The 25,405-nt window shown below is 45.3% G+C and overlaps 1 protein-coding gene across 1 annotated transcript in view; it reads left to right on the top strand.

Annotated features, from left to right (window-relative positions):
- HYDIN (HYDIN axonemal central pair apparatus protein) overlaps positions 1–25,405 on the top strand; it is a 426,739-nt gene that overhangs the window by 397,498 nt on the left and 3,836 nt on the right. The window contains exons 76-83 of the mRNA XM_061594057.1: positions 1,236–1,434; positions 2,568–2,726; positions 12,072–12,352; positions 13,256–13,475; positions 14,648–14,860; positions 18,216–18,379; positions 21,781–21,931; positions 23,011–23,241. Coding sequence (XP_061450041.1) covers positions 1,236–1,434; positions 2,568–2,726; positions 12,072–12,352; positions 13,256–13,475; positions 14,648–14,860; positions 18,216–18,379; positions 21,781–21,931; positions 23,011–23,241 — 1,618 coding nt within the window. The remainder of the gene's footprint in view (positions 1–1,235; positions 1,435–2,567; positions 2,727–12,071; positions 12,353–13,255; positions 13,476–14,647; positions 14,861–18,215; positions 18,380–21,780; positions 21,932–23,010; positions 23,242–25,405) is intronic.

The following is a 25,405-nucleotide window of genomic DNA, read 5'->3' as shown; positions in this document are numbered from 1 at the left end:
TAATTAAAATATCATGGGACACTTTGTCAAAAGCTTTGTTGAAGTCAAGATATATTATGTCCACAGCATTCCCACAGTCTACAAGGGAGGTTACCCGATCAAAAAATGAGATGAGATTAGTTTGGCAGGATTTGTTCTTCATAAATCCATGTTGGCTCCTAGTAGTCACTGCATTGCTTTCAAGGTGCTTACAGATTGACTGCTTTATAATCTGCTCCAGAATTTTTCCAGGGATTGATGTTAGGCTGACTGGTCTGTAGTTTCCCAGTTCCTCCTTCTTGCCCTTTTTGAAGATAGGGACAACATTAGCTCTCCTCCAGTCATCCGGCACTTCACTGGTCCTCCATGATTTCGAAAAGATAATAGAGAGCGGTTCTGAAAGTTGTGGAGGAACTCCTGCAGATACCATCTTATCAGGAGGTCCAGCCTGCACAACATGGGAAGCGGACCTTCAGTGTTGTGGCACCAACCCTTTGGAATTCCCTCCCCTTAAATATTAGACAGGTGCCCTGTGTTATCTTTGCAGCGCCTACTGAAGACCTTCCTCTTTCAACAAGCCTCTTAAGTAGAGATCTTATCCCAGTCTGCATCTGTGCTGGAATTGCTTTTTAAAATGTTTTTAAAGATGTTTTAAGGTGTTTTGTTTTAATATGTTTTTTAAAATGTTTTCTTTTATGATGTTTTAAAGTTCTTTTAGTGTTTTTGTTTGCTGCCTTGGGCTCCTTCTGGGAGGAATGGCGGAATATAAATTTAATAAATAAATAGTTAGTTAGCTATCTGGATATGTAAATCAGTATAAAACATGCCAGTCACATATATGTAAATCAATTAAAATGTGTTATAATTACAGTCATATACAATATTTATATGTGCGTATATGTGTGCACACGCAAACCAATATATTGTCACATAGTGGACATCCAGTGAGATCTAAATCTTTAACATGCACATATTCTGAGAAACATGCAAAATAGGAGAAGGGTTACATTTTGTTTCCAAAGAGAGAGTAAATCCACTTTTCCAGCCAGATTTGAGATCCACAAGTAAAACAGTTGAAAAGCTGCTTATCTTTCAGTCAGAGATATCTTGTTTGGAATGACTCTTCAATTACCCTATTTCAGCCTGTGCTATCATTGCCACCTAAATCTGGAACCTAGAAGGGGCTCAGGTAGATCTTGTGGTGGCTGGGGGAATGACCTGTAAGGTGCATGATGGTCTCTTCTGCCTGTTTACAGCCTGGAATGCTTGTTCACCAACACAGCTTACCTTGAGATAGATTTCCACGCTGAAGTGCTGAATCCTGGAGAAAAGACAGAAATTCCAATCACCTTTTATCCCCGAGAGGCCATTTCCTACCATGACATCATCACCTTTGAAATCAATGGTCTCTTCCAGCAGAGTATTGAGGCCTTTGGGAAGGGCATTGAGATGAAGGTGAGGCTGAGTGAGCGAGTGTCCTAGAACTTTGGGCTCCAGAAATAGAGAAGCTGCTTCTCAGAGAGGCCAAATGAAGACATCAGCTTTTATGCCTTTTATAACCTGCTGCTCATGTGTGTTCTTTTTTAAACAAATTGGATGTCCTAGGAGAAGTATCTTATTATTTACTTATTTAGACCTTAGAAAAATGGCTTCTTTCTTCAGCCCTGCATTTGTTTGGTTTCTGTAGTAAATTCTGAGTTAAAAGCAAGGAAAAAAGCCCCCCAAATTATCAGAGGCTGTTTCTCATTCCTTTGTTTTTTACCTTGAGATAAAAGTGTAAGCACTAAAGTAGTCACTAACTTGGGGGTATGCAGAGCAGGGCAAAACTTGAGAAGTTCCTACAGTGACTTGAAAGTGGTTGCAAGACAGTGGACAAGATGACCCAGTTAAAACTCCTGAAAATCAACTCTCTACGCTGAAGATGAGATTGTTGATTCAGAACAGCACAGAACAACAGCTGGATATCCCTGCGTGTGAAACAAAGTCCCCATGGAGAGTAGGGTAGATGTTCCCCCACAGGTCCTTCAGATGTTTCTGGGAGTCCAGCTCCCATCAACCCCACCAGCCAGCATGCCAGGGGTGGTGGGAGCTGTAGTACAGCAGCATCTGGTGGGCCAGAGGAGTAAGGATGAGGAGCTTGGCCTTCCATCCTCAAAGGGAAATGTGGAGCTCTTGGAAGAAGAAGGGGGAACAGAGGCATCTGAGGGAGCATCAGCAGCGTCTTATGGGCAGTCCAGACACCATTATGGCAAACATCATTTTGACCCCTTTCTGCTTTCAGCATCCTTGCTCACACTCAGAGTAAATTGGCATCATGCTGTGTTTTCTCAGAAAACATGGTTCTTCCCTCATCCTTCTGTCATTCATGCACTCTCCTGTATCCTGTTCTCAATGTTTTTTCCTCACATCTTACTGATATTGATTGTATTTTAGTATTATTTTGTTATTCATTGTACTTTTATGCTATTTTATGTTCACCGCCCAGAGAGCTATTGCTAGTCGGGCGGTATATAAATTTAATAAATAAATAAAAATAAATAAATTTCTGCCCTGTCACAGTCTCCACTGTGTTTTTTCCCTGCCCACAGATAGAAGTTATAGAACCTCGCAGCAAAGTGTTGAAATTTGGAGCTGTCCCTCCAGGGCACATTGTGAAGAAGATGGTCACGATAGTGAACAACAGCATCACTTTTGTCACCTTCAACCTCAATTTTATGTACTCTGTACCAGAGTTGCAGGAAACAAAGGTAAGACTTCACCCTCAAGTTGAGTCTTCTTTCTCTCTGCTGCCATGGGACCCCCTACACCCATCTGTCATTTTTACATTTGTATACCACCCCATAGCTGAAGCTCTCTATGCGAGGTTGCTATGAAAGAGTTCAAATTAATGAGTAAGGCTGCAATCCTAACTCCCTGATGGCCAGAGGGAGTGGGTTAAGATGCAGTGCAGGTGACTGTCTGCTGGTGGAGAGAGTGCCATTTATTGGGGGGGGGGTCCACTGTAGTAGAGGCCTGGCCTCCACCCAAGGGGCAATAAGCTACAGCCAAAGGTTCTCTCACCAGCCTCAAAACGGGGCATTTCAGAGTTGGGTCAGGGTGCCAGGGGCTTTAGGTCTGTGTGAGATATAAAGCTATGTGGATCCTTCAAAGAGCCTAATCCTGGAGCTGGCACAGAAAAAAAAGAAAACAAAAACCACCCACCAGCTTCTGCCACAGCAGTGCTTTGGATGTGGCAGAAGCTCTGCCACTCCACTCTACTCCTGCTGTTCCCCAGCCAGAATTAGTATTGCTCTGTAAATAAGCTCAGAGCAGGTTGGGCAAAGAAGCCAATTGGGTGTTGTCTGAAGGGGCCATCTTGGGAGAAGACCGATGGATGTCTTCCCACGATTTTAGATGATGGGGCTGAATAATCAGTTGTCTTTCCACTGAGTGTTCTCTGAAAGGCCCAAATTGCAGAGTGATCTTGTGGATTTGAATGCACTGGAGGGCAGAGGGCTCTTGTGATCAGTCTTGCTTGTGGGCATCCCACTGGGGCATCTGGTTGACCACTATGAGAACAGGATGCTGGACTAGAAGGGCCCACTTTGGCCTGACCCAGCCACAGGCTCTTCTTATGTTCTGATGGATTCTAAGCAGTGGAAAGTCTAATTGCCATCCTGAAGCTGTGACAAATTCTTAATAGGAAGTAACAGCTGGCCCTCTGTTCATGCCATAGATGGAGAAGGCAAGCCTAAACCACGTCCTGGTGTGATGTTGAGTCAGTGCTAGCAGCACAATCATTGACTTTTGTCTCTAACATTGCTCACCTGACTCTATTTCAAGTAGAGGAAGAAATTTTCTTGTGTGGCAGAGCCAGTAACCAAAAATGACTTCCTAGTCAAATTTTGACCTCTAGAATGCTGCTGAAGTTAAACCTCAAAACCAGAGCAAACTCTTACCAAATATGGCTGTCCATTCAGAACATCTCTGCCAGGTTTTCTCTCATTTTGACAAGGGGTGGGAAGTCCAGCTGGCTTTTGTAGTTGGTTGCCTTGGGAGGAGGGAACTCTGGTGACGCAGAAGCAGGAAATTTGGGATTAGCTCCAGTTCTGGTTCTTCTCTTTTTTAAACGGTTTCATAATTGATTCAGCTGCTTTGAACCAGGTTTGAACCATTTCAGGTATGTTTTATGCAGATGAATGTCATAAATTCTTTTTCTTCAACTGAATACCTGTGAAATGGTGATAGTAACCAGTTCTATTAGAATAGTAGAGTTGGAAGGGGCCTATAAGACCATCAGGTCCAACCCCCTGCGCAATGCAGGAATCCAAATCAAAGCATTCCCGACAGATGGCTGTCCAGCTGCCTCTTGAATGCCTCCAGTGTCAGAGAGCCCACTACCTCTCTAGGTAATTGGTTCCATTGTTGTATGGCTCTAACAGTTAGGAAGTTTTTCCTGATGTCCAGTCGAAATCTGGCTTCCTGCAACTTGAGCCCATTATTCCGTGTCCTGCACTCTGGGATGACCGAGAAGAGATCCCGGCCCTCCTCTATGTGACAACCTTTCATGTACTTGAAGGGTGCTATCATATCTCCCCTCAGTCTTCTCTTCTCCAGGCTAAACATGCCCAGTTCTTTCAGTCTCTCCTCATAGGGCTTGGTTTCCAGTCCCCTGATCATCCTTGTTGTCCTTCTCTGAACCTGTTCCAGTTTATCTGCATCCTTCTTGAAGTGCGGAGACCAGAACTGGATGCAGTATTCAAGATGAGGCCTAACCAGTGGTGAATAGAGGGGAACTAATACGTCATGTGATTTGGAAACTATACTTCTGTTAATACAGCCTAATATAGCATTTGCCTTTTTTGCAGCCACATCACACTGTTGACTCATATTCCACTTGTGATCAGTGACAATTGCATGATCCTTCTCACATATCGTACTGCTGAGCCAAGTATCCCCCATCTTATAACTGTGCATTTGGTTTCTTTTTCCTCAGTGTAGAACTTTACATTTATCCCTGTTGAATTTCATTCTGTTGTTTTCAGCCCAATGCTCCAGACTATCAAGGTCCCTTTGAATTTTGTTTCTGTCTTCCACGGTATTAGCTGTGCCCCCAATTTTGTATCATCTGCAAATTTGATAAGCATGCTCTGTACCTCCTCATCCAAGTCGTTAATAAAAATGTTGAAGAGCAGTGGGCCCCGGACCGAGCCCTGTGGTACCCCACTCGTTACTTCTGCCCAGTTTGAGAAGGAACCATTGATAAGCACTCTTTGAGTACGATTCTGGAGCCAACTGTGGATCCACCTGATAGTTGTTCCATCCAGCCCACATTTAGCTAGCTTGCTAATCAGAATATCAGGGGGCACTTTGTCAAAAGCTTTGCTGAAGTCGAGGTATATTATGTCCACAGCATTCCCAAGTGAAATCTAAATGTAAATGGAAGTTCCACATCCAGGCAGCATCAGATGCTGCAGACAAGCAAGGACAATGAGAAGTAAGAGTGATTTTGCTGTTTCTGAAAATGGTTGGTTTGCACCTCAGGCAGCCTATCTCAGCACTGGGGTAGCTGAGGTGTTACTTGTTTATCCGGCAAGCCCTCTAATAGTTGCATGATAAGGAGAAATGGGGGGCTCTGTCTAGCCTATCTGGTGATAGTGTCAAAGTTCATATATGGGATGTTTGGTCAGAGATTAACCTTCACAGTTCTGGAAACCTGAGCCCCTTACAGGTTGAATCCAACTCCCCGCTGAAGTTCAGACCCAGTTCAGAAGGGGCTCAGCCCAGTGTAGACTCTGATACAGCTGTGTCTTTCTCTTTCCTCACCAAATGGCTGTGACTGCATCAGGAAAATCTCATTGTTCCATTAGACTTTGGATATTTGCTACAGTAATAATAATAATAATAATAATATTTAATTTGTGTGTCGCCTATCTGGCAGATAGCCACTCTAGGCGACATACATTAAAATGGGATAAAATAGTAGTATCCCAGGCATAAGGATGCTTGGGAGATGTAGTTCCCATAAATCCTAATATCCCGTTAGCATCATCAGGATCCATGGGAACTACTTTTCCCATTTCCAGAGGGGCAGACGTGTTAAAACTGTTACAGCCCAAAGTACAGTCTTGTGGCACCTTAAAGACTAACAAATTTGTTATGGCTTAAGCTGACATGGACTACACTCCATCAGATGCATGAAATGTTATCCTGAGGTACAGGTGTATGTTTTGGATTTGGAGGAATCAAATTAATTAATCAAATTAATTCAGAGGGAAATGTGCAGAAAAGTACAGACAATTATAATGACATAATTCACTAACAGGCAAAAAACCTTGTGGTTTAAGAACGTACCTATAGCCCATGGATATTTCTATCAAACTTTAAAAAGCAGGGAAATTGGGCAGCTATAGTGAATGCACCAGGGGAGCAGGAGACCTGACCTCCTCTCACAGACCTTCGATCAGAGTGGCTGGGTGTTAAACCATTCTCTCAGGTGAATAGGAGTCTCCTCTCAGCACCCTTCACAAACTACACTTCCCAGGATTCTTTGAGGGAAGCCATGACTGTCTCAAGTGAAATCAAGTCTGGTGTGGGTGTGGCCCTCTGATTAGCCAAGCCCAGCAGCTGTGAGGCTTTTAGAACACTGACAGTTGGTTCTTACTGAGCATGCCCCACGTTATTATTGGCTTCAAGCCAAAACTTCTTAAATTAATTAAAAATCAGCCAGGCATTTTTTTTACTTTTAAACTGCAGAAGATGAAGGTCAGAGTATGGGGCAAGGTCAGTATTAGGATTACAGGTACTCTGTAAACATGGCTGATTTTTAATGAATTTCAACAGATCATGAGAACTCTCAGAGAAAGAAGTCCAAAAGGGCTCTGGGTTTTTTTCCTCTCTTTTTAGACTTTGAACTCTCTGTTCTCTCTGACTGTTTTGTGTATCGCCATGAAAATTGAGAGGGTTGTTAAGCAAGCGTTTCTGAGTTCAGGACTATACATTTTGTAAGGTTTTGTTTTGAAATGAACGTATGGGAAGCATCAGAATGGCATGGGGGTATTTTCAATTTAACATTGCGGAATGTGAAAAATCCATGCTGGCTAAGAGAGGAGGAGGAGCTCTGGTGAGGTTTGGCGGCGCTCACTGAGAGGGAGAAGGGACTCGGGATTCCTGACCCTGAAAGACTTGGGAGGCAGCTGACCAAGAGAGGAGGAGGAGCTCTGGTGAGGTAAGCAGCTCATCTGCATACTTTCCTTCCCACCAGGCTCGGCGGCGCTCACTGCGACGGTGAAGGGACTCGGGATTCCTGACACACACACAAACTACAATCCATTCAACTAATTCCTGGCACTGACAACAGGAACAACAAGACTGCCACTGACAACAGGAATAGTAAACAACAAACAGAAAATGGAGGGGGATCAATCAGTTGTTGTCACCTGCAAGGTGTGTGCTATGTTCATCTTCTTGACGGATACCATCTGCGATTACACTTGCAGCAAGTGCAGATTGGTGGCGCTCCTAGAAGAAAAGGTCAGGGAGCTGCAGCAATGCATAGACACCCTGCAACTTATCAGAGAAGATGAGGACTTCCTCGATAGAACACAAGAGGAATTAAGGGAACAACACAAAGTACAGGAAGAAAGTGACAAGGAAGAAGAGGACTGCAACAGCAACAAATCCCCATGGAGGACTGTCACTGTAAGGGCAAGGAAAAACAGGAGGGATTCAGAACTGCTGCAACTAACAAATCGCTTTCAGCATCTCTCGGCAGACAGCACCTCTGAAGAGCCTCAACAAACTCATCTGCATCAAGAGCCGCTGGCTGCAAAGGAAGACTCCACACCCCAGAAGAAGGAAGCTGATGCAACCACCGCTTGCGGCAAAAAGAGGAGGGTGCTGGTGGTTGGAGACTCATTGCTCAGGGGGGTAGAGGCACCGGTATGCCAGCCGGACAAAATGAATCGGGAAGTCTGTTGTCTCCCTGGGACACGCATCCGGGACGTCACTGACAACCTGCCGAGGCTCATTGGGAACCAAGATAGGTACCCCTTTCTCCTCATCCATGTGGGCACAAACGACACGGCCAGAAACACCTTGGAACAGATCACTGCAGACTATGAAGTTCTGGGTAGGAAGGTCAAGGATTTTGGGGCGCAGGTGGTCTTCTCGTCAATTCTTTCCGTGAAGGATAGAGGACTACAAAGGGAAAGGAAGATACTGCAGGTCAACAACTGGTTACACAGATGGTGTCGACGGGAGAGGTTTGGATTCTGGGACCATGGTCTAAGCTTCTTGGAGGGAGGACTGTTGGCAAGAGATGGGCTTCACCTCACGAGGACTGGGAAAAATCTCTTTGGCAGAAGTATGGCAAAACTCATCAAGAGGGCTTTAAACTAAAGCCTCTGGGGGATGGAGATGATAGCTTAAATACCGATCCAAAGACAGCGGGTTGTAAACGCAAGGATTTGAAGGGTACAGGAGACACTGGGAGACAGAAAGGGATGCACGGCAAAGCTCACGGTATATTAACGGAGGAATCCAATCAGGACAAAAGAGACTTCTGGTGTCTATATACCAACGCACGGAGCTTGGAAAACAAGCAAGAGGAGCTTGAAGTCTTAGTGCATCAAGGCAAATATGACTTCATAGGGATAACAGAGACTTGGTGGGATGACTCCCATGATTGGAATATAGCCATTCAAGGATATAGATTCTACAGAAAGAATAGAAGCAACAGAAAAGGAGGGGGAGTAGCGTTATACGTCAAAGATAATACACCTCTATGGAAATCCAAGAGAGCGAACAAAGGGGTCCGGTAGAGACCATTTGGGTAAAAATAAATGGAGAAACAAATAAAACCGACATGGTAGTAGGTGTCTACTACAGACCCCCTGGCCAAGAAGAGGTGGTAGACGAGGCCTTTCTCAAACAAATCTCTGAAATCTCAAGGAGGCAAGAAGTAGTAGTGATGGGGGACTTCAACTACCCGGATATCTGCTGGGAGACAAACTCTGCGAAGCACAAAGCCTCCAACAAATTCCTGATGGGCCTTGCTGATCATTTCCTCTTTCAAAAAGTAGAAGAAGGAACAAGGGGATTGGCAATCCTGGACCTGATCTTAACTAACAGGGACGAATTGGTCATGGGAATTAAAGCGGTCGGTACCTTGGGGGAAAGTGACCACGTAATGCTGGAATTCGTGATTCTGGGGAAAGCCAAAGAAGAATATAGTCAAATATGGACTTTGGATTTCAGGAAAGCCGATTTTAGCAAGCTCAGGGAAATGATGGGTAGGATTCCGTGGCTAGATAGACTAAAGAAAAAAGGAGCCCAAGAAGCATGGGAGTTCATGAAGAAGGTATTACAAAAAGAGCAATCGCAAACAATTCCAAAGAGGAAGAAAAACGGAAGACATCGCAAAAAGCCAATGTGGCTACACGGAAGACTGGTGGAGGAGGTCAAAATAAAAAAGAGCATGTATAAAGAATGGAAGGAAGGACGCATCACCAAGGAAGAGTACCGATGAGCGGCTCGGGCTTGCAGGAATAGCGTAAGGAAAGCTAAAACCCAGAATGAGCTGAGGCTGGCGAGGGAAGCGAGGAACAACAAAAAGGGGGTTTTCAGATATGTTCGAAGCAAGATAAAGACCAAGGAAACGGTGGGACTGCTGCTCAGTGAGGATGGCAAAATGTTGACAGATAACAAGGAAAAGGCAGAACTGCTCAACGCCTATTTTGCCTCCGTTTTCTCCCAAAAAGGGAACGCTGTGCAACCTTGCATCGGTAGCAATCTCAGTAAGAGGTCAGGATTGCAGTTCAAGATTGATAAGGAGATAGTCAGGAAACACCTAGTTAACCTAAATGAGTTCAAATCTCCAGGGCCTGATGAACTGCATCCCAGAGTATTGAAGGAACTTGCTGATGTACTCTCGGAACCTCTTGCCATCATCTTTGAGAAATCCTGGAGAACGGGAGAGGTGCCGGAGGATTGGAGACGGGCAAACGTCGTCCCGCTCTTTAAAAAGGGTAAAAAAGAAGATCTGGGGAATTACAGGCCGGTCAGTCTGACTTCAATACCGGGAAAGATATTAGAACAGATAATAAAAGAGTCCATTGGCAACTATCTAGATGACAATGCTGTGATTAGTAGGAGCCAGCATGTGTTTGTCAAGAAAAAATCCTGTCAAACTAATCTCATCTCTTTTTTTGATCGAGTCACTAGCTTAGTAGATGGTAGAAATACTGTAGATGTCATCTATCTAGATTTCAGCAAAGCGTTTGACAAAGTCCCCCACAAACTTTTGATTAGCAAACTGGTCAAATGCGGACTAGATGGAAATACTGTCAGGTGGATTCACAACTGGTTGGAAAACCGTACTCAAAGAGTGGTCGTTGGTGGCTCTGCTTCAGACTGGAAGGAGGTTTCGAGTGGAGTGCCACAGGGTTCTGTCCTGGGGCCGATACTCTTCAACATTTTTATCAATGACTTAGATGACGGGGTGGAGGGAAGCCTTATGAAGTTTGCGGATGATACGAAACTGGGAGGGATAGCTAACACAATGGAAGACAGGAATAAAATCCAAAGGGACCTGGATAGACTAGAAAATTGGCCTGAAATTAATAAAGTGAAATTCAGTAAAGACAAATGCAAGATTCTGCATTTAGGCCACAAAAACAAAATGCACGGGTACAGGATGGGAAATACCTGGCTTAGCAGTAGTGCGTGTGAGAAGGACCTTGGAATTGTAGTGGATCGCAAGTTGAACATGACCCAGCAGTGTGATGCTGCGGCAAAAAAGGCAAACGCGGTTTTGGGCTGCATAAACAGAGCTATAGTTTCCAGGTCGAGGGAAGTAATAGTCCCACTATATTCTGCATTAGTCAGGCCTCATCTGGAATACTGCGTTCAGTTCTGGGCGCCTCATTTTAAGAAAGATATAGACAAGTTGGAGCGGGTTCAGAAGAGGGCGATGAGGATGATAGCCGGTATGGAGAACAAGTCTTATGAGGAAAGGTTGAAGGAACTTGGCATGTTCAGTCTGGTGAAGAGAAGGCTGAGGGGTGACATGATTGCACTCTTTAAGTACCTGAAGGGCTGTCACATAGAGGAGGGTACAGATTTGTTGTCTGCTGCCCCAGAGGGTAGGACTAGGTCTAATGGTTTTAAGTTGCAGGAGCGTAGATTCAGATTGGACATTAGAAGGAACTTCTTGACAGTAAGGGCAGTTCGGCAATGGAACCGACTGCCTAGGGAGGTGGTGGGATCGCCTTCGCTGGATGTCTTCAAGCAGAGTCTGGACAGCTATCTGCGGGAGATGCTCTGGCTGTGGATTTCCTGCTGTGAGCAGGGGGTTGGACTCAATGGCCTACAAGGCCCCTTCCAGCTCTATGATTCTATGATTCTATAGTATACAGCCACTGTTGTGGCTGTATAATTAACAGTTGTAATTCACAAAACAGTTGTTGATAACACAGACATCCTGGCATTCTGCTCTGGGGGAGGAAGAAGAGAGTGAGCCAGGCAGGCAAAGACAACAACAGGGCCTGCCCCAGTCACACTGCCCACTCCCCCTTGCACAGAACCAACTTTACATTTTATTCCATTTATTTGTTTTAATATTTTAAAATTGTAAACTGCCTATTGGCAGAAAGACAGCATACAAAAGCAATAAACAAATCTGTGAAAGAGGTTATACCCATAGATCCTGATGACTCTACCAGGGCACCAAGAGCTATGGAACTACATCTCCCATGAATCTTTGCACTGGAAACAGCTGAAGGCCTCCCTGTTGCAATGTTTTGTGAACACATTTTGGAGAAAAATAAACCTGTTAATCAGGAACATGATGGGCCTTAGCTCCAAAAGGAACCCGAGTTTAATTTGATAGGTCTGTTCTAAATCAATCCTGGAAGAGCTTACCCATCACTATATATCTCCCTGCTAATAAAATCCATGTTCACCATCTGCCTATCATGCAGCTGTTCTGCCAGAGAAAAACTGGCAACCGCAGCCACAAAACATACCAGTCTTGCTGGAGGAAAGGAGCCCTCTGAAGTTCTCTGAGGCAATGTCTAGTCCAGTGAGTGTTCAGTCATGTCTCTTTTGGGCAGGTTCTCACCATGACTCCATCCAGTGAAATAACCCTGAAGCCCCAAGGAGGCACCTGCCATGTGGAGGTAGCTTTCACCCCAAAGACCCGCATCCTGCAATTCCAGGAGGAGGTCCTGCTTGAGTGCCATGGGATCCTGCGCTCCCTCTTCGTGGTGCAAGGCTGCAGCCAGGGCATCGAAGTCAGTCTGGACCAGGATCATGTCCCTTTTGGAGCAGTGGTGCTTCGGAGCCAGGCTTCCCGATGCATCACAATGCAGAACACAGGCGACATCGGTGTGGGGTAAACAGAGCCAGTCCGGCTAGCTGAACTTCTCTCCCTCTCATCCCCTCCCCATCCTTGGTGCTCCATAGGGTGGGGATTCTTTCTGTCTAATCCACCCATGTGGCTTAAGTGGCGATTCATCTGTTCCAGAGGTGTCAGAAGCCAAACAGAGAGAGAGAGAGAGAGAGAGAGAGAGAACATGACTTGTCAGTTGCGCCAACCTCAGCAATGTATGCATGATTTGGAGTGACCCAGATCTGTTACAGGCTTAAGCAATAGGGAACAGTTTAAAGCAAAAATTCTATTATGGCAAAGCCACTCAGCTGTGCCATCTCCCAAGCCTGTTATCCTTCCCCCTTCACCTCCACTACCGCGATCACTGGAGGTATGTGGCTACATCAACCCCCTTTCAGCAATTCCTAATAGATGATCACTTTTACTATGATACTATCTCTGGTTCCCTGAATGGCAGCAACTGTCAGTGCTAGAGATCAGCCACCTGCAGCCGGTGAGTCCAGCCTTGCCTCTTCTACCCTGCTGGTAAACCTCCTCTTTTCCCCTCTCAAACATGCATCTTGAAATAATAATAATAACAATAATAACAATAATACAAAATGTTTGTTGTTATTGTAATTGTTATTACCCACCCTTCACCCAAAGATTCCAGGTGAGGTTACAACAATCTTACAACACAGCATTAAAAACAACCTACAATCACAAAACACAGTGGGTCCTTAAAATATACATCTCAGGTGTCAATGGCTCAGGAAAGGACGGGTGAAGGAGGCAAGTCCGAATAAGCAAAGGATGTGCAGAATGCACAAAACCCACAACTGCTTCCTGGGCCATCTTCCACCCTCCTGCACGTTAAGAGCCATTCCTCCCCTACCACATTCTAAAATCCTTTTTTTTCCTGAAAAGGTTTAAATGGGACACCAAGCGCTTCAGACCAGACTTTTCCATTAGGCCAGTGGAGGGCTACATTTCCCCAGGAATGGATGTCTCCTTTGAAGTGACTTTCCACCCCTGTGAACAGAGCCAGGACATCTGCTACGAGAACCTGCAGTGCCAGATCCAAGGCAGAGAACCATTAAGGCTCACACTGAGTGGGTGCTGCGTGGGAGTCCCACCAGTCAAAGAGGTGACTTGCCAGAAGGGTAGCTCAACAGGCTCTTAGATAACTCTGTAAGATTGTATTTGCACCTAAGGGACAGATGAGAAATGTGTTTGGGTCACACTTTAATGTGGACCTACCAGATTTGCGCTTCCTGAGCTACTTGTATGAATGGAAACACAGTTATCTTTCAAAAGTCTTGCTTCTCTACCTTTTGTGATACAGTTCTCCAACCTAATAATGCATATAAAAATGTGTATAGTAGCAAAATCTGTGCACATATATTAATGTAAATAACATACAAAATACATTTGGGGAAATTGCTTGCAAATATGTATTTTAGGCAAAATTGCATAAAAATGCATATATTAGAAATGGGCCATACTGTAAATGTATACAATTTTCATGAGGATTTTTTTAAAAGAAAAATTGCAAATTGGTAAGGAAATGCGGCAAACTAAATTTAAGACTGGAAAAATAAGAAACTGAGAGAAGCCAAACCTGACAGATACATAAATCCCTGTCTGTATCAGCTCATTTTCACCATTTAGAGCACAAAGAACTAATCCTGGGCAGCTCCACACCATAATTTAAAGCACATTACTTCCAGGGCCTGCTCCAGGAATGCCGGGGCCCTTGGGCATCAGCTTGCCCTGGACCCCGGCGTATGTGCACGTTCGCATTCATGCTCTCTCGCGCGCGCAACCCACCCCACCCCCACCTACCTGTCTCCTGCCTTTTACTATTGCCATTAACCAAGATGGCGGCCGTGGTTTCCCTAAGGGGATGAAGCCTCCGCCGCCATCTTTGTTGATGGCATGCATGCGTATGCGCACACATCTCTGCCATCAACTAAGATGGCGGCAGGGGCTTCAGTACCTTAGGGAAACCGTGGCCGCCATCTTTGTTAAGGGCAATGGTAAAAGACAGCAGACAGGTAAGTGGGGAGAGGTGGGGGGATGTGGGGGGGGCGCGGATCACAGAAGGGAAGCGGAGGAGCGACTGAGGGGCCCCTTGTAGCTCCAGGGCCGTCGGGCCAGTGCCCAACCTGGCCGCCCTTTAGAACCGGTCCTGAAACTGCCCTGAAGGAAGGGAGAGTTTGGGCAGCTTGGTTCTGAATGTGCTAAAATAATCTGGAGCACATTCAAAACTCAAGCATGTGCTCATTTGGAAAAGAACTAAGAGACTTTTCTTTGCAGGTGGTGAATTTCACATGCCAGGTCCGTGGAAAGCACACACAAACCATCGTGTTATCCAATCGGACCAACCAGCCATGGACCCTGCGGCCCATCATTGAAGGGGAGCAATGGAAGGGGGCTGAATTCGTTAGGGTGGAAGCCCACCAGCAAAACAAGCCCTATGAAATAACTTACAGGCCCCTTGCCATGAATTCTGAGAACAAGAAGGATCAGGTATGTTACAACAAAGCAGGGGGGGGAGATAGTTTGGGTCTCAAATCAGAGCTGCCAGGGACCTGAGGTAGGCTTGGGGGCTTCTGTCCTTGGAGACCTGCCACTGGCTACTGAAGTTTCCATGCACTTTTAGCAGTCACCCCATGTGAAGGCTGTTCTAAGTGCCCCCCAGAAACCTCTATTCTGATTGTCTCTTCCTCTTATAAACACACCACAGTCAAAAATAATCCTTTGCCAGTCTGGAAGGTCATTCTATGAGCTGCTATTGCTGATGAAGCTTCCTGCTTACCAGCAGATTTCTCTGGGTTTTTATTAGAGCTTGGAAGATTACTTTTAAAACGTAATAAATTAGTTACAATTACATGGCCCAAAAAAGTAGTAATTACAATTGCTCTGAAAGTAACTAATTACTTTTTCTCAAAAGTAGTCACTACAATTACAATTCAGTTACTTTTTTAAAAAAACGCCTACAAGGTGCTGGTCTTGGCTGCTGCACATCTAAGTAGCCTAAAACAACATTAAAAATAAACACACACATACAGAGGTAGTAGAATAATTCTTTTTATCCATAAGATAGCAATGGTGGTCTCTCCACTGGTAAGGGAGGTGGGGAGGGAGGCAGAGACAACTATTCAGATCTTTGCACGTCAAACCAAGTGCAACACCCCCCTCAGCCAGCAAGCATAATCTCTCTCGCTTAATTACCTCCCGGACCCTGCCCTGCCACCAACTAAGGGACACTCACCCAAGCAAACATTCTCCTGAGATGCAAAAAAGTTAAAATACTGCAAATGCAGCACAGTAGCCAGAGAGGATGGTGGAGGTCACTTTGTGTGCCAAGTGCAAACACAGTACACACACACGTTGTCATCTTTCACCTCCACAGTTCTTTATCTCCATTCTGCTGCTGCCTCCTTCTCCTTTATCCATGTTCTTGCCTTCCAGCTCCCTTTCCCCTCCACTCCATTCTTCACCACGACCTTCCATTTTTTAAACAATTGTTTTCTCCACTCCACCCTGTCTCACTCTCCACCTCCTCCCTCGTCACCTCCTACCCACACACAGAGCACGAGGGAAGAGCTATGCTGCACAGAAGCCCAGTTTGAGGCACATGGTTTTCATCCACAAATCAGAGGAGCAGAAGACTTCCCCTGCTCCCCCCCCTGCCAAGTAATGCTCAAAAGTAATGCTGGAAACATTACAATTACTCCACAAAAGTAATAAAATTACTCCTATTACAATCAAAATGTAAAGGAATTACCCACTTGTTCCTCAAAAAAGTAATGAATTACAAGTAACGAATTACTTTCAAGCTCTGGTTTTTATTTAGTGCATTTAATAAATGTATGCCACACCTTTCCACTAATGCTAGAGGGAGCTTAGAAGAAAAAACTGAAAACTAACAAATAGAAAAAAATAAAATAACATTAAACTAAAAAGAGCACAAAAACTAAGCATTGCTATAGCCCATGCTAGTCTTACTCAGAGTAGACCTAAAAACCTGACTTAAATTTAATTGTTCTACTCTGAGTAGGACTAGTATGGGATTAGGGTTACCAATGTCCAGTTTTGGGCCGGATACTCCAGTTTATGGGGGTCTGGGTGAGTCACCTTAATTTCCGGACTCTCAGCTTTAATTTAAAAAAAAAAAAGTTTCTAGGTGCTCTGGTTCACGAGATATACACCAAAATGTCAGCTCCCCCCACACAACTTCTGTGAAATGATCTCTTACCTGGCTGCTCTAATCCCTCCCTTTCAGGTTTGTAACCAATAAGTGAAGTCAGTGTTGTGATTTGTTGACCTCCAGGCAGTGCTTAGACCTCATTGCAATGCCAGAAAATGTTGTTTCCTGAAAATCTGATAAATTGAGTAAATATATAGCTTTCAGGGGGGTTTTTCTCCTGTGTGCAGGAGTCAAGCCCTGGGCTGTTGAAGAGGGCAGTGTTTTGAAAACCTTTCCATAGGAAGCTTAATCCAGTACTTGCTTTTCTGGGCATAAAGCTGCAGTGCTAATCCCACATACCTAGAGTAAACCTCATTGAATTCAATAGGACTTACTTTTGAGTAGACATGGTTAGGATTGTGCTGTAAATTAATAGGATTTTGTGTTCATGTTGTAAATCTTTCTCTCCCTCTCCAGTCCTATTTTTAAAGCAATTAGGCAGGGCTTACTTAGGTATCATAGTTTTTTTATGTAGGAAACTAATACTGATTTTTTAAAAAATGTTCTGCAATGACCAACTGGTTTGACAATAAACTATTATATGAGGAGTATGTATTTTTACATCTGCAGTGTGTATGGAGTCTTTCCAACAAATCTGTGAGGTAGGGTTGGTGATTGGAAACCAAGGAAGCTCACCATAAGAAATAAATCTCTTTAAAATCCAGTAACCATAAAACAAGTATAAACAGTTGCAGAACAGCTTAAAGTGGCATGATTCTGAATTTTGGGTTGGGTGAATGAAGTTTATTTATTATTTGATTTATATCCCACCCTTCCTCCCAGCAGGAGCCCAGGGCAGCAAACAAAAGCACTAAAAACACTTTAAAACATCATAAAAACAGACTTTAAAATACTTTAAAACAAAACACCTTTCAAAACATTTTTTAAAAGCTTTAAAAAATTTTTTTTTAAAAATAAAAGGTTTAAAAGCATATTAAAAAGCAATTCCAACACAGACGCAGACTGGGATAAGGTCTCAGCTTAAAAGGCTTGTTGAAAGAACAAATTCCTTATCGCTGGAGGTTGTAGTTCTCTGCACACTTCCCTGTTTGAGTAAGCCCCATTGAATATATTGGGACTTGCTTCTGAGTAAACAAACATAGGATTGCACTCTAAATATCTTTACATGTTGTGTACATAATAAACATATTTGATAGTCATGCTGATATAAATATTTCTTCATACAGTGTCCCATTAAGTATTTGATTTCACACTATGGTTGTAGATGATTTCCTCTACATTTTAAGTGTGCCCTTCGTCCTTGAGGTGGTCATGGTTGCCAAGCCCTCCCCCTCTGCAGTCACTGAAAAGTATGGGAGCTGAGAACGGGGGCTCATATTCACACCCCACACAGGTGAGAGTGAGACACACCTTTCCCCCGCTGCCCGGTCTTTCTATAGCTCCCTGCAGCATCAAGACAGCCCACATGTGGACTCTGGCCAGGGCTGGGTACTATGAAAGTCACTGTAATAGTTCTAATCTGCACACTCTCTGGACCTTTCTTGAAGTGGCCTGATAACCTGCTTGTTCTCTAAATATCTTTCACAGCAGTCACATTTCATGGGGGAATCTTGTGATATCATGTGAGTGAGAAATATGACTTGAGTTTCTAATCTTTTCTCTTGCCTGTAGGGCTCCATCTTCTTCCCTCTCCCTGATGGGACGGGGCTGTTGTACCTCCTGCAAGGCAACGCAGAGCCTCCCAAGTCTGCCGGGAACATCATGAGGGAAGTTCCATGCAAAACACCATACACAGAACTTTTCCCCATCTCCAACTGGCTAAACAAGCCGCAAAGGTAAATGGAAAGCCGAGGGCCACAGGGCTGGACTGGCAGCCTCCACCCGGCTCTCCTTAGCCAGGGGCAGAAGCCCACAACCAATGAACCAACTCGGATTCTACAGCTCAAGGTGTCCATTGGGGTCTGTTTTCTGGAAGCCATCACGGGCAACAGCCCCAGTGAATAAATTAGGGCCAGCTCCCTTTTCCCCCCAGGACTCTGGCCTTTCTAAGACCGCCCCACCCCCTGGGTGAGTTTTCCCCATGTTCTCTCTACAGCTCCAGTGGTTGAGGGTTGCATTTTGTTGGGCAAGCTTTAGTTGCAGTCCAAGCAAAGCCTTGGAACTTGCTGTAGCCAGTGTTAATCTGTGTGAAATCTGTGACTGTACCCTCCACAGTCTCAACATGGACACAGCAGAAAGAAAGAAAGAAAGAAAGAAGGGTTCTACAGTATGGCATACTTCAAAAAACTGTGTGAGGGGGTGGTCTCTGCAGCCTTGAAAGAGGTGGTGGTGAGGCCTCTCCTAAAGACACAGGTCCTGGAACCCTTGGAATGGAAGAATTATTCACCAATCGCAAATACTCCTTTCTTGGGCAAGGTGGTGGAGAGAGTTGTGGTGGGGCACCTGCAAGCATCCTTGGTCCTGGGCAAGGTGGGTCAGCCTTGGTTGCCCTGATGGATGACCTCTATGGAGAGCGGGACAAGGGAGTGTGACCTTGCTCCTGCTTCTTGATCTCTCAGCTTTTGATATCATTGGCTATGGTATCTTCCTGGACCAGCTCGGTGGAATGGGAATTGGGGGCACCATGTTATGGTGGTTCCAGCCCTACCTACAGGACTGAGTCCAGACAGTAGGACTGGGTGATTATTTTTCCGGGCCATGGCACTTGCTCTGTGGGATGCCGCAGAGTACTATCTTATCCCCAATGCTATTTGATAGGAAGCCACTGGAACCGGTCAGTAGGCATTTGGGGGCAAGCTGTCATCATACTCCATAACATCAGAATTGGGAGAGGCTGTGCAGGCCCTGGACCAGTGCCTGGACGCAGGGTGGGATGGATGAAGGAAAATAAGCTGAGCTTGAATCCTGGCAAGATGGAGGCACTGTGGGTGAACAGTTAATGTGTCTGAGAAATTGGTCAACTGCCTACACTGGATTGGGTTGCACTCCCCTGAAGGAGCAGGTATGCACTCTGGGGGTGTTTCTGGGTCCAGCTCTGTCACTCGAGGCCAAGGTAGTCTCAATTCCTAGAATTGCCTTTTATCAGCTGCACCTGGTGAGACAACTATGACCATTCCTGGACTGGGAGAGCTTGGCCACAGTCGTTCAGGCACTGGTGACTTCAAGACTGGATTACTGCAATGCACTCTGTGTGCACTTGGCCTGGAAACTGCAATTAGTCAGAATGCTTCAACCAGATTGCTGACAGGAGTGAGACCCTGTCAGCATATAAAACCTCTGCTCGGAGATCTGCAGTGGTTGCCAATTTGTTACAGGGCCACGTTCAAGGTGTTACTACTGGTATATAAAGCCCTTAATACCTCGGGACCAGTTTACTTGAGAACAGGCAGTGTTACAGGTCCTACATAATACTCGTTCTGGACTTGTAAGAAATAGTACTTTTAGTGTGGCAGCACCTACTCTTTGGAACTCCCTGTCTATTGACATCAGGCAGATGCCTTTGCTGTATTCCTTTCGGCACCTGCTTAAAACTTTTTTGGTTAGGCAAGCCTATCCAGACACATAGATGTGTTCTGCTTTCTTTAGTTAGTAGCTGTTATAATTGTTTTAAATGTTTTTAATTACTTGTTTTTAGCTGTTTTATTGAGAATTTTAATGTTTTTTGTAAACGGCTTAGAGGTCCTTACATTCAAGCATTATATAAATATTGTTAAATAAATAAAATAAATAAACACCTGGGAAGCGCTGGTGAAGGACATCACCACAGCAGCTAAGCTAGTCTGGATCATGCAGTTTGGTTGCACTATGGTGCACAACAATCTTAACTCTCATGTTGTCCTCCCAAATTCCAGGTCCAGGGCAGCTCTGCTGCTGTGAGTGAGCATCCACCTGCTCATTTGCCTGCCTCTGGCTGCTGTGCCAGACTTTTGCTGGCCTGCCTCTCTTTTGTTTGATATAAGTAAATTGCATAGTGCCTTTCATGTAAGTCTATGCCAGGACTCCCAGCAGTGCCTTTCTTGCCCTTAGGCGCTTTGAGGTCCACAGAAAAGGAATGTTGTCTCCATAGAGGTGCTTTGGAGCACCCCACAGGTTACTGGTTCACCTCAGTCTCCTCCTCCCCCCACTAGCCACACTCATTCCATCCATGCCCGATGATAATAAATTAAAGAGGAAATGTATTAAGAGGACCATGAAATGAGTGAGACCTTTGGTCCTGCTGTACAATGATGTATAAAACCTTTGAGTCCAGTTGGTGACCCCTGATCTAGACTACACTGTCTGTGATGGGCCAGAAAGGCAGCATTTTCCTTTCACAATGAGGGCTCCTGTCCAGGACTTCTCCAGGATGGTGATAAAAACCTTTGCCCCAAAATTGACTTTCAGCCTTCTCTCAGGTTTTCTTGAGGTCCTCTGTCACTTTTCTTTGGTCACAACAATCCAGTCGTTCCTTCGCATGTTACTACAGAACGTTCATTTTACATTCCTCTGCCAACCTGACCAAAGAATTGCCTCCAATTTTATGGAATGAGATGTGGGACTTGGGTCCAGAGCGCAAGGTTGCCAGCTGAGTGGGGTGAGAAAATGATCTGGGCTGCTCTGGTGCCTTTAACACCAGCTGGCTTGATTATAGAAACCACCAAGCGAAGCTTTTCACACCATGAGAATGCATATGATCCGCTAAGTCTGCATACCTGGCTCTGTCAGTGGCCCAGATGCAGATGCCAACCTATTTATTTATTCATTTGTTTCACAGTATCATAGAACAATAGAGTTGGAAGGCACCTATAAGGCTATCCAGTCCAACCCCCTACTCAATGCAGGAATCCTAATCAAAGCATCCGACAGGTGGCTGTCCAGCTGCCTCTTGAATGCCTCCAGTGTCGGAGAGCCCACCACCTCCCTAGGTCATTGGTTCCATTATTGTACCACTAACCACCGTACAAGTTTTTCCTGATGTTCAGTTGGAATCTGGCTCCCTGTAACTTGAGCCCATTATTCCGTGTCCTGCGCTCCGGGACAACTGAGAAGAGATCTTGGCCGTCTTTGAAGGAATGCTGAAAAGAAGGCATCCCTTCAGGAGAGAGATTTGTTTGTGGGTGTTTTTCTTCAGTGCAAAAAAGTGGGGAGAAAGGAAGGGCTGATGGGGAGTATTAGTGGTGGTTGCTCTGCATACAGAGGGCGACACAAAGGGCATTCTGTTGGAGTGCGAACTTGGTGGCTGTGCTTTCTTTGCCAGGTTCCGTGTGACAGTTGATATGCTGAAGCCTGAAAAGCTGGAAGCGACCACCACACTGAAAACCCTGGACTATGTCGATGTGCCTGCCTCTGCAAAGAAGGACCACAAGCTCACCTTCTTCTCTTACAAGGAAGGCTTGTACAGTGCCAAGGTAAGGCTCCCCTGCCATGGGTGTTGCAGAGTAGCAAAATGAGGCGGCTGAGCATCTGAGTTGTGTGTTTGAATCTTTGCTAAATATTATACCTTCCCTGGAATTAGTCAGACTGAGACTTTAAGCTTCAGCATAGAAATAACTACTTTATTCTGGAAGTACGTACTTGATAGGAAAGAGTTCTACATCTAGCTAATTAGCTAAATTGGAGACGCAAGCACTAAGCCTAGTGTTTGCCCTCATGCTGGGGGGAGAGAGACCGACAAAGTAAGATGTCTGCTCTCCTTCTCAAGTGAACAAAGAAGAAGCCGGAAGATGTGGTCAACATCCTGAGAATATTAGTCTAACAGGAAGGGTCAGCAGGAGATCAAAGGATAGGCATAGCCTAGCAATCAGGAGGTCTTCTCTCCATCTACCCTTTTTAACCCCATGCAGTCCCAACCCACCAGTTCGAGTTGAACCACATATTCCAACAATGGGCACCACCCTCCTTGCCCTCCTGAGTGTATCTGGGGTTTGTGGCTAATGAGCACCTGATTAAGATGACCCCTTCCGTTAATGGGCCAGCATCAGTGGACGTTCAGGGGCAACCTGCTCAGCACAGCATGTGGGAATGCAGCTGATCCACCATCACCTGCAAACTTAGCATCATCTCCTCCCTAGGTGGCAGGTTATTTCCATATGAGAGGCCATTTTCTTGGTCTGCAGGGTTTCTGGTGCTTTGTGTAAAATGGGGATAGCCAACATGGTGCCCTCCAGATTCCGCGTCTGCTCTCTTTGTCAGCTGAGAATGAATTGCCATCACCTGACCCATTTTGTATTTCTCCTTTTCTGAGACCAGACCAGCTACTGCTGGCAAGATCTGCAATCCGCTGTTGTTGCAGTGATGCTTACTTCCAGCAGCAGTTCCTCTGAAAAGCAGGGAGGGAAGCTCAGTTTTGCATGGTGGTTTGGCAACAGGAAAAGGGCTGAGGGTGGGGTTCAGATGTGTTTCCATCCAGCCATGACCTGCTTTCAACCAGGAGGATCCTCCACGGCTCGTCTTTTGACAATTCCTTGCCTCAACCCTCTGACTGCAGGTGACGTTTCGCAACGAAGCAACCCAGGAATTCCTCTTCTACTTGGTCACTTTCAAGGCCATTCCGTGTGGCCCACTGGGCACCATTGAGCTGACAACCCCTGTTCGGCAAAGCGCCTCCTCCTCTGTGAAGGTGGAAAACCCCCTGCATTGTTCAGTGACCTTCAACACCGACTGCAAAGTGCCCGACATCAACATGCCACCCCAGTTCATTGTCCCTGCTCAGTCTGAGGTATGAATCTGCCATTGAAGTAGCCAGCAAGAGACTTGCACGCAACCAGATGTAGCTGCCTCAGCTAGCACTGAGCATGAGAGCTAAATTGTCATAGTCCTAAAAGTTTCAGTTTGGCCCTTATGGAAACTTGGATCTCCCCCCCCCTTCTGCCATAGGTTCTGTTACAGCATCTACTTTTGCTTCATCTTTTTCTTCCCTCTCCTTCCCCTTCTTCTGACAATAGTGGTGGGACTGGATTCTCCCCCTCCCCCTGGTTATGGGAGGTGCTTGCCATCTGCAAGGCACCAGATGACCAGGGAAATTAAATTGGGGACTCCAGCAGCAGCATCCAAATGGCTGAAGGAATTACTGGCCTGATCTTTCCTGTGTGGTAGCGCCCTCCCTTATAATGGCCAAAGAAGGTACTGCAACTCATCAACTCAGCCTGGCCAGGTGACCAGTGGTTACCTGGGTGTCCCTATAGAACAATTGATCCCAGCTTCCTTTAGGTGGCTATGTGTCCTCCTTTACAGAGGACAGTCCTCTATTTGAAGGGCTGTCCAGTCCAAGTCTGGGTTAAAGATCAAGAAGTTGCCCATCAGGTGCCCAAGCCACCAGGTCACAGTCTTCCCCACTGGGATGAGGTGTATTGTGTTTCTATTTAAATTATAATAATCCTTTTTAAATGTTCATCTCTCTGCATAAATATAAATTAACTTATGCAATTCTGTGTCTTTTTGGGGGGGGGGCTCCTCTTCTTAGCTAGCGCATTTCCTCTTTTTTGGCATTGCCTAAGGCTAGGCTTGCTTCTTTACTCTTAGGAACCTATTTCACTGATTGCCTTGCTGATCCAGTTCTACATCATATCTTCTGCCTTCAGGCCTTGATCTGCCTGGGCAAGAAGTAGATCCCCACCTGCTGCCTGACATAATCCCTGGGAAATCTTTAGTCCTGCCTTTGTGCTTCCCTAGAATGGGGGCACAGAACTCTCTCATATGTTGTCCTTCACTATAAATCCAGTTTCCTTTCTTTTCTCTTGCTGTTCTCTCCTGCATCATCATCACTGTTTATTTGTATGCCGCCTTTCCATAGCAATCTATGCTCAAGGCAGCTCACAACATGGGGGGGGGGAAGTTACACAATTCACTGTTAGAAAATAAATTCAAATAGTCAATAAGTTAACAAAAACATCTTAAGAGATGTACAATAAATTGATACACCCTTATAATTCTTAATAAGATCCAACAATAAAATACAGAAGCATAATCCTAACAGCAAAACAAAAAACTGACCAGCAGAATTAATTTTTTACCCAGAACAGAAGCCCCTAAACAACACCCCACAGTCAAGGTGGTCTCTGGCATCTTCAGGTAGTGATACCTTTTATAGCGGCAGTCAGTCAAGGCCTCACTCTTCCAGGCCAGGCGGAAAGAGGCCAGCAAGCAGGGAGAGGGTCTTGCAGGTCTTACAGTCAATATGGTCTGCAAATGCCTCTTCTGCTCTCTTGCACATCCTCCCCAGCCCCAGCCTCTAAAAAACCTCCAACCTTCCCCCTGGCATTCATTCTCCTCGGTAGATGCCACCGCCCTTTTCCATGTGCATTAATTCTGCCTGCAGAAAGGACTGACCAACTGGCTGACCTTTCACTTCCTACATTTTGCAAGCAGCATGGTGGAGAGAGATGGCAATTAAGTCACAAGTTACTGATTCACATGGAGGTTTAATGTGAGTCTGGTGCTACTTGCATCCCTGTTTAAGTTGCATGGTTCACATGACGTTGCAGGAAATCAGCAGCTAGAACGCAGTTTTCCCCTTTAAATCCATAGTAACCCAATCCTCTTTTAATCTGAAAGGGAAGGAAAAAATATCTCCACTTTGTATCTCTAGTGCAGCCTTTCTCAACCGGTGTGCCTCCAGATGTTGTTGGACCACAATTCCCATCTTTCCTGACCATTGGCAATGCTGGCTGAGGCTGGTGGGAGTTGTGGTCCAACATCTGGAGGCACACTGGTTGAGAAAGGCTGCTCTAGTGCTTGCAGATGCTCTGCTCTGATGCTTTTAGGTGGGTGTGTCAATCATCCCCTTCTCCATGCCCACTCCCTCCTCCTCCTCATGTTCTGCAAGCCTGCTGCAAACGGTGCTTTATTTTTCTTCCCCCCCCCAACTTGTGCAAAAAAGCATA

The sequence above is a fragment of the Rhineura floridana genome, chromosome 13 (assembly GCF_030035675.1).
Source record: "Rhineura floridana isolate rRhiFlo1 chromosome 13, rRhiFlo1.hap2, whole genome shotgun sequence".
In the NCBI taxonomy this organism is placed as follows: Eukaryota; Metazoa; Chordata; class Lepidosauria; order Squamata; family Rhineuridae; genus Rhineura; species Rhineura floridana.
Note: the sequence above shows the minus strand (reverse complement) of the source record. Positions and strands in the feature narration are given on the sequence as shown.